The 8,657-nt window shown below is 55.0% G+C and overlaps 2 protein-coding genes across 2 annotated transcripts; one reads left to right on the forward strand and one right to left on the reverse strand.

Annotated features, from left to right (window-relative positions):
• The first annotated feature begins 1,438 nt into the window (after positions 1-1,438).
• Positions 1,439-3,173, forward strand: HOXB13 (homeobox B13). Its single transcript, XM_019980445.2, has 2 exons — positions 1,439-2,042; positions 2,920-3,173. The coding sequence occupies exons 1-2, from the start codon at positions 1,439-1,441 to the stop codon at positions 3,171-3,173; spliced, it is 858 nt and encodes a 285-aa protein (XP_019836004.2).
• Positions 3,174-5,583: 2,410 nt separating this feature from the next.
• PRAC2 (PRAC2 small nuclear protein) lies at positions 5,584-6,945 on the reverse strand. Its single transcript, XM_070774443.1, has 3 exons — positions 6,910-6,945; positions 6,596-6,674; positions 5,584-5,939 (listed from the first exon to the last, which is right to left on the reverse strand). The coding sequence occupies exons 1-3, from the start codon at positions 6,943-6,945 to the stop codon at positions 5,584-5,586; spliced, it is 471 nt and encodes a 156-aa protein (XP_070630544.1).
• Between the last annotated feature and the right edge of the window lie 1,712 nt (positions 6,946-8,657).

The following is an 8,657-nucleotide window of genomic DNA, read 5'->3' on the forward strand; positions in this document are numbered from 1 at the left end:
GGGAAAGCCTGGAGGAAGCAGATAGGCGTCCTGGGTTTTCTGGTCCTAGGCTTGGGTGGGAGTGTGCCAAGACCAGGGTGAGTTTTCTGGGCCCCGTGGAGTGTAGGAGAGGACAGAGAGACTGGGTACTTCATAAAGGCCAGGCTTCTGTATTCTTGGGATCCAGATTCCCCTGAAACTAGTTATTTACCAGTTAGCCAGGCCTGGTTTTCTGGAAATAATCTTAAATTCCAGAAAAGGGGGGAAAGGGTTTATCTTTTCTGACTGGTACTTCAGGATTTTATAACATTCTCTCTCAAACCCTTCCTTCAACTTCTCCCCCTTACTGTGTGTCTCTGAATCTCATTTTCCTGCTCTTTCTCTGCCTCTCTCTGAATATACAGGTCGTATGTGACATCTTTCCATATTTCTTTAGCCATCCTAAAACGGAAATCCAGATACCCTTTTACAGGCCAGGACCAGAAGCTCCATTTCCGCTTCAGGTCTGAACCTTTAGCGTCTCCAATTCTCATGTCTCCTTCGGAGTCCGTGTCTCGCTCCCTTTCCTTTCCACCCCTCTTCGAATCCGGATCTTTATAGGCTAAGGGCGCTAGCTAGGGTCTCTGGGGAAGAGGCGTCCTAGGCACTTCCCGAGGTCCAGGAGTAGCTTATTACTGCGCATCCAGAATGGGAGGGGCACCTGGAGTGAACTGGGATGTTAGGACTGGGACCCCAAAGCAAGGAGCTTCCAGAAATATCCCTTAACTCCCATTTTCTAGCCCCTTCTGGCTCAGGCGCATTCCCGGGTTTTTCCTTTCAGGCTCAGAGCGGCCTCCAGGCCCCACCCTCAACTCCCCTTCCCCCTACGAGATGGACACTTTATAGGGAGAGCTTTTTATTCTCTCGTTAAACCTGCCAAAGCACAGGAGACAGCCAGGGAGAGAGAGGAGGCGACCGAGGTGGGGCTGGCTCCGTCTCTCCTCTCCCGCCTCCCCACCCCCGACGTAGCTGGGTTGTTCCAAACTGGAAAGCGGCGGGAAGACACCCCGTCTCTTTTCTCTCGTTTTCAAATGCAATTAAAAAAAAAAGCCGAGAGAGAAAGAGAGGAGGGAGGAGAGGGAGAAGGAGGAAGGCGGGGAGAGAAGAAAGGGAGGAGGGAGTGAGCAAGGGAGCGAGGGAGGGTGAGGAGGGAAAAGAGAGAAAGCGGGGGTAAAGTATTTTCGCAATTTCTGCAGTGAAGATTTTATGAGCCTCTCTCCGCCAGGCCGCAGCCAATCAGCCCGCGTGCCCGGGCACCTGCGGCTCCTGCGTCACGACGGCCGGGCTGAGCGAATGCAGGCGCCCAGCGAGCTGCCAGCGATTTAAAACGCTTTGGATTCCCCGGGCCTGGGTGGGGAGAGCGAGCTGGTCCCCCCTGTATTCCCCACCCCCAGCGCCTCATGAGCCGATCCTCGGCCCCATGGAGCCCAGCAATTATACCACTTTGGACGGCGCCAAGGAGATCGAAGGCTTGCTGGGAGCCGGAGGGAGTCGGAACCTAGTCACCCACTCCCCACTGACCAGCCATCCAACGTCGGCGCCTACGCTGATGCCTGCTGTCAACTACGCCCCCCTGGATCTGCCAGGCTCTGCGGAACCGCCAAAGCAGTGCCACCCATGCCCCGGGGTGCCCCAGGGGGCGTCCCCAGCTCCGGTGCCTTACGGCTACTTTGGAGGCGGGTACTACTCCTGCCGAGTGTCCCGAAGCTCGCTGAAGCCCTGTGCCCAGGCGGCCACCCTGGCTGCCTACCCTGCGGAGACTCCCACGTCCGGGGAGGAGTACCCCAGCCGCCCCACCGAGTTTGCCTTCTACCCGGGATACCCGGGACCCTACCAGCCTATGGCCAGTTACCTGGATGTGTCCGTAGTGCAGACTTTGGGCGCCCCGGGTGAGCCTCGTCATGACTCCCTGCTGCCTGTGGACAGTTACCAGCCCTGGGCCCTTACCGGTGGCTGGAACAGCCAGATGTGTTGCCAGGGAGAACAGAACCCCCCAGGTCCTTTCTGGAAGGCAGCATTTGCAGGTAAGCTGCTCTGGATGCCCTTGGTGCTGAGTGTGGCATTGTAGACCCTGCCTGGATGGGTCTTGGGGCTGGTCAGGAGGAGCTCGGTTCTCCTTGGTTGGCTATTAGGGCTCTGAAGGAGGGTCCAGGCAGTTAGAGAGACTGGGTGAAGGCCCCAGAGGGTCATTGTGAGGGGCCTGAGCTGGGTGCTATTTGAATCCTGAGGCCCACCAGGTCCCTGATCTCCCCCGGGGGCCTTGGGACCAGCCTTTCAATATGTCGGAGTGCTTGACTCTCTTTGCTGTTGTTTGGGACTTAGGGTGTTCCTGCCCAGTAGGACCCCAGTTTAATTCTTCTCAATTCATTGAGTGTGGGGGTGCAGCTGGGTGGGAACAGAGGAATTAGTTGTTCTGTAAAGAATACAACCCCTTACTTTCTCTCAGATGAGTTTTTCAGTTTCCAAAGAGAAGTGTAGATTTCCTGCAGCCATGACTTAGGTGTGTGCATTGGTGCATGTGTGTGTGTGTGTGTATGTGTTGGGAGTAGGGGCAGAAATGTGTTCCCTCCTGTACAGAATTTGTTTGTAGTATCTGTAAGAGTGGTCAAGAGTTGGAAAATGCATGTGAGGGTGAACATATGCAGTCTAGGTGGGCTGGGTGTGTTTGCAGACTGCAGGCGTGAAGGCAGTGATGAGTGAGGGTGGCCTGCAGAAATCTCCTCTTTCCAAGGCTGGGTGGATCAGGAAACCAACCAGCTGGAAGCGGAGGTGTCCTCTTGTGCTTTGGGTAACCTGAATGCTCTTGTAGGATAACCTAGGTTGTGGGGCCTGGGTCAGACCCTGGGCTTGCGCCAGGCTGTGGTTTGAGCATGTCTCTCTCTCCCTCCCTCTCCTGCATAGACTCAAGCTCGCAGCATCCGCCTGAGGGCTGCACCTTCCGTCGAGGCCGCAAGAAGCGCATTCCCTACAGCAAGGGACAGTTGCGGGAACTGGAGCGTGAGTATTCGGCTAACAAATTCATCACCAAGGACAAGAGGCGCAAGATCTCTGCTGCCACCAGCCTCTCAGAGCGCCAGATCACCATCTGGTTTCAGAATCGCCGGGTCAAGGAGAAGAAGGTCCTCGCCAAGGTCAAAACCAGCGCTCCTCCGTGAGGGAGCTCCCTGGCTCTGGCTGGGAGGGGGAGGGGAAGTTGGGGTATCCTGGTGAGACCAGGAGCCTGCCTCGGCCAAGCTGGGGCCCCAGACTCTGCTTGAGAGGCTCCCAGAAGTGACACTCTTCCCAGGCCAATGTTCCTGGGCTGTTCTTCAGAGACAGTCTGGATATGCCATGGATCCCAAAGAGCCAGCAAGGCCCAGAGTTACAGCCCAGTCCGCCAGGTAACACTACCTAAGTGACTTTGTCCCAGTCATAATCATTCATTCTGGCAGTTGCAATAATCACCATAACCAGTACCAGTTGCCATGATAATTAGTATCATATTTTCTATCTAGAGCTCTGTAGAGCACTTTTAGAAACTGCTTTCATGGATTGAGCTGATCATGAATAAACTTGGAAGGAGACCAGTGACAGGACAGCTTCCTCTGGAACCTCTTCCATTTCCAAAGCCTGTCCCCATTGCAGTGAAGGCAGGGGAGACAAGAAATGGTAGATTTACCCCTGTAACTACCGTTGCCCCTTTAGCATTTTTTCTAAGATGACAGCTAGGCAGGATGGCCAATGCTGGGGGGTACCTCTCCCTCCCTCCCTGCCCATCCTCTAGACTGTACCCACTGGTCTCAGAAGTCCATGTGCCTAACTCTTCAGTTTCGGCCCTGTGTGAAAATGAAGCCAGTGGACTTAGGGTGTGTTCTTTCTTCCAGAGAAATGGGGTTTGAGAAAGTGCCTGGATAATTCACCAGTTCCTCTCCAAAACTTTCCAAGCCTTCCCTTAATGTTTCTGGTGGTTCTGGCCAAAGGAGGTAGGTCGTGGTTCATTGGGCATTTGGGAGCTGCATGAAATAGACATTTGTGGCCCTGTAAACAGCCCCTTACGCACAAATGATTGCAGAATGAGGGGAATAAGTAGCCTATCCATGGCAGGCACATCCCAAACACACTTGTATAGCCTAGAAGGAGAAAAAATGAATATGGCTGTTCACTACCCATTTCTCCTCTGCTTGCCTGCCGGTGACACCAAGGAGCTTCCGAGTCTCAGGCCTTGGAGTCTCAGGCAGGCTCTTTGCCGAGTGAAAGAACCAGGGGTGGCAGAAGCCCCCAAAAGCCGGTGTCAGAATGGGGAACCGCAGGCCGCTGGGACAATAGCAGGCACAGACTTTTTCCTTTCCTTTGTGCTGGTTCCGTCCACATACACTGATTCTGGGGGAGTGGAGGACAGTTTGGCACAACCCTGTTTTCCACAACCACGTAGACAATATGCGAATAGTGCGGAGTTCCAGAAACCTGGGGCAGACCGGCTGTTCGCAGAGCCGGGGAACCTGAAGTCGTGTACCTAGGCCGGGACCTTGTCTGCGCGGAACATCAGCGGGGCTAAGCTGGATCTTCCCGCAGCCCGTGCTGGCGGGTTCTGTCAGCCTTCCGGCGATCGAACGCACAGGAATGAAGTGGAGAAGACGGGCCGCCAGACCCATGTTCCGAGCCTCCTCGCAGCGGGCAGTCGGGAGGCGAGCATCCGGAAGGGTCCCCGGCCACGTCTCGAAGGCCGCTCCATCTCAGAGCGGACTCCTTTTCCAGGAAACCCTGAGTTGGCCGCCGCAGCCGAGCAATTCGAGTCGGGTGGCATCCCAGTCCTGGCTCTTCTCGGAAGACTCTTCTAAGTGTTCCAAATCCCTCCCTGCCCCCCACCTTTTTTTTTTTTTTTTTTCAACCAAAGAGGATTCTAAAGCTGAGGGGGAGAAAAAGCCCCGACTGGCAGTGACCCTCCCTCCCTGGGTCTTCTTAGATAGTGGGTGTGCTTGGGGAAGGGGAAGGTGTCAATTTCGTGATTTACAGTCTTTCCAAGCCCCGTGGTCCAGTTTAAGCCCCGTGGTCCAGTTTAAGCTCCCTGGTATCGCGCCTCGCCCAGAGAAAAGTTACTTTCTGCTTTCTACGTTCTTCAAGCGAAGTCCCAATCTTTAGTAATTTTTAATACCGCGAACTCCGAAGATTAGTGGGTGCAGCCCCCCCTCCCTTGCCGCTTCAGAAATTGAGAGACTTCAGGACAGATAGGCCTATGGGTAGGTGGCGTGTGGGACAGATGGGGGAGACCGCGCGTGGTGCTTGCTCCCTACAGAGGGAGGGGAAAGGCTTTAGGTTACCACTCGGACTTCCCGAGGTGACTTTGGGAGGCCTGCAGTCAGGGGCCTCGAGACTCTGAATTCCCGGGGCTCTAATGCCTCCATTCCGTTATCAAGGACTTAAAGTTTCCGGGCTCCTCTGTTAATGCTCTCGCAACAATTTTAGAACAAACAAAAGATGGGGGATTTTAGATTTCTCCCTCTACCAACGTGAGTTTGGCCTATTAAAAAGTCAAGGGCGCCCCCTTCCGGCAGAATCTCGCCATTTCAGAGAAATTTGCCAGTCGGCTCAGCTTTTTAACAATCCCTCAACTGAGCCTCTGGCTTCCGAAAGCCTGGGGACTCGGGCCTCCGGGGTTGGGGAATTCGTAGCCGCGTGTGAGAGCGCTTGGACCCGGAGTCGCCTGAAACTGGGCCAGGGTACTGGCAAATGTATCAACCCTGCGGCGGAGAGACCCAGGAGGAAGGCTAGGAGGGCAGCAAAAGAGATCTCTAATAGAGAAAAAACAGGGTGGCCAAGGCACCCGGAGCAAGGCTGCGGCGCCGTAAGCCCTCGGTCCAGGTCTTCATTCCACTGGAGTATTTTATTTATCTTCCTCGCCAGAACAATTCGCTGCGAACCTCTCTTGCGCTTCCCCCCGCCCCAAGTCATTTACTTGTATGGAATCTGTGCAAAAAAAAAAAAAATCATCCAATTTTGCTTTGTGTTAAATCCTTTTATGGAACTTCTTTCCAAACACCAATGTTACTACCGAGGCGAATTATATCCCTTTCCACCGAGACCATTTAAAAATCTTTCAGTAATTTGTGTCTAAACTACAACAAAATCCATATATCTACATTTACTTGCCTGCAGCTATTAGCTTTTTAAATAGGGCCACTTTAAGCTATTAATACAAGAGTGTTTCGCTAACATTTAGATTGAAATGCGTGAATACAATGTTCTCAAATAGGTAAATTCAGACATTTTCATGGACAAATAAACGCAGAGGCGCACAGACACACACCGGGAAACAGACCGGGTGTCTTTTCACCAACGAGGCGCGATTTTACTCCGGGCCGCCCTCTGCGCCCACTCCCTTTCTCTGAGCGGAACTTCTCCGGCTCAGTCTCAGCAAACGTCGAAACAGGGTTGGAAGGTGGCGTCTACGCTGCTCCGGACCGAAATCACTTCCAATTCCAAATCAGTTCAGTCGCTCAGTCTTGTCCGACTCTTTGCGACCCCATGAATCGCAGCGGATTTTATTAGGCCTCGAGAGGACGGATTGGGCGGTAATGGTGGAAAAGAGCGTTGATAGTACCTCGGGAAGCTCTTTTCGAATCTAGGTTCTCGAAGCAGCCCCGCAGACAACGAACCCGGGGCCCCAGCTCCGGGGTCCCCTACTGGCAAGCGGGCAAACGCTCGCCGCCACCCTAGAACTCGCGAGGCCGCAGCCGGCGACTGTTGGCACCGCCGTGACCCCCGTCCCAGCCGCCCGCCCCCAGTTCCCCCTCCTTCCCCAGCTAGCCACCCCAGCTCTGAGTGGTTCGAGGACCAGTAGCTGCCCTGCGGCAGAAGAAAGGCCCAAATCAAGACACCCCAGTTCTCCGAACGGCGCGGCCCCCCTCCGCCAACGCGGAGCTGACGGCCCTCCGCTCCTCCAGCCCCCATTGCTCCCCTTTATTAAAGTAAGTTTTACTCAAGGTCCTAAGTGCTGCACTTGTATTAGGTTTCCTTCCGGGAGAACCCTCTGTGCCCGTCCCCCCTTCCGGTCTAATAGAAACACCAGAGCTTCAAACGTGATTTACACGAACCTGTTACCGTAAACTGGCAATAAAGCGCAGAGGCAACTGCTGCGGAGGGGGCAAAGGGAGAGGTTCCGTTGTTTTTGAAAGAAATTTATAGTACATTCTCACCCACCTGAATACTCCCTCTCGGGGAAAGGGAAAAGCAGAGGGGCCGCCCTCGGCCCCTCACCCGGCTGGGCCGGCCAGGCCCTCCCTCCAGGCGCTGGCCTGGGCCCGGGGAGAGATTTGAAAACATCCAATGCGGAACTGATGGCAGCCTTTCTTTCTCCGCTACCAGTTACTTTTGTGTAGAAAGCGGGTGGGGGTGGTCGGAGCAAACGGAGAAGGAGTTCCACCACGGCTCCCTCTTCCCTAAATGCCTTCAAAATGACGGAGAGGCCAGCGTTCAATCACCCTCGGGACGATGGGGAGGGAAAGGCCGCGTCTGCCGGCGGACATGGCCGTTCCCGCCGCCCCTACCCCGTCTCTCCTCAACTCTTCGTGGGAAGATGGAGGAAAGTGAGGGAAGGGGTCCCATTTCTGGACTTTGAAGGAGGGAGGAGGCCAAGCGGCGCTGGCAGAGCCAGAGCGACCGGAAGACTGTCGCGAGACACCGGGTTGGGGAGGCGAGAGGCTGCAGCGGAGAGCGGGCGCTCCAGCCACGAGGTGGGGAGCCGGGGGCTGTGCGCCCTCTCCTTGAGCCCCGCCCCAGGCTCTGCTGGGAGGGGGACCCTTATGCGGCGCTGCGATCCTTACTTCTCTAGCCCGAGGTGCGCGAGAGCAGAGCCCTGCGCCACTCGGAGGCCGGCGCCGGCCCAGCTCCGAGCCTTGGAGCCCACCGAATTCCAGCCCTGGCCTTGGCAGAGAGAGCAAGAGTGTTATGCTCCCGTTTCTCAGAGCAAGACCCACTCATTTTGCTACTTTCAAAAATGCGCTTCTCTCTAAAAAGGTAAACCCGCTGATTCGTGGGCCAAGGACCTTAAGCTCTTTTGTTCTGGGGATCCGCTGAGGGAGCCGTCGGGGAAGGGGGTTCGTCCCCGGACTCTGGGGGACTCCGCGGTCACAGCGGATAGGGAAGGGTGGGTGTCAGGCTCTCGAAGAGGCCATTCAGCCGGGCGCCTCCTCGTTGTTTCCTAAAAAGGCTGGCAGCCGCCTGGGCAAAAAGGGACCAAGAAACTGCTTCGCAGCACGCGAGACGCGAGCGCGGCCTCAGCCAGGGAGAGTCTGGCTTGGGAGAGCAAGGCCCGCCCATAGGACCTTGTGTTTGTCTCCGACTGGATGGAATCTTGGTACAGACGAAATTAATATTATTGTTAATGTTGTTCTTATTTAAACTGTGATACTTTACAAAACATTTACTTTGAAAACTGGGTGAAAATTAACCCTGATTATAATGATTTATTAATACACCCTTAAGGGAGAGGCTCTGGCCCTTTAAATCAGTGCAGCTTAGTCTCGCATGGCTGCTTTCCTTCTGCCATTCCTATGCCCTGTTGAGCTCTTTGAGTTCTGGGATCTGAGGAGCAACTAGAGGGGTTGCCCATGGCTGGCATATCTGCCCAGGGACTCAGAACTTGCACACAAGCAGCGGGGGGC

This window comes from Bos indicus, chromosome 19 (genome assembly GCF_029378745.1).
Source record: "Bos indicus isolate NIAB-ARS_2022 breed Sahiwal x Tharparkar chromosome 19, NIAB-ARS_B.indTharparkar_mat_pri_1.0, whole genome shotgun sequence".
NCBI lineage: Eukaryota > Metazoa > Chordata > Mammalia > Artiodactyla > Bovidae > Bos > Bos indicus.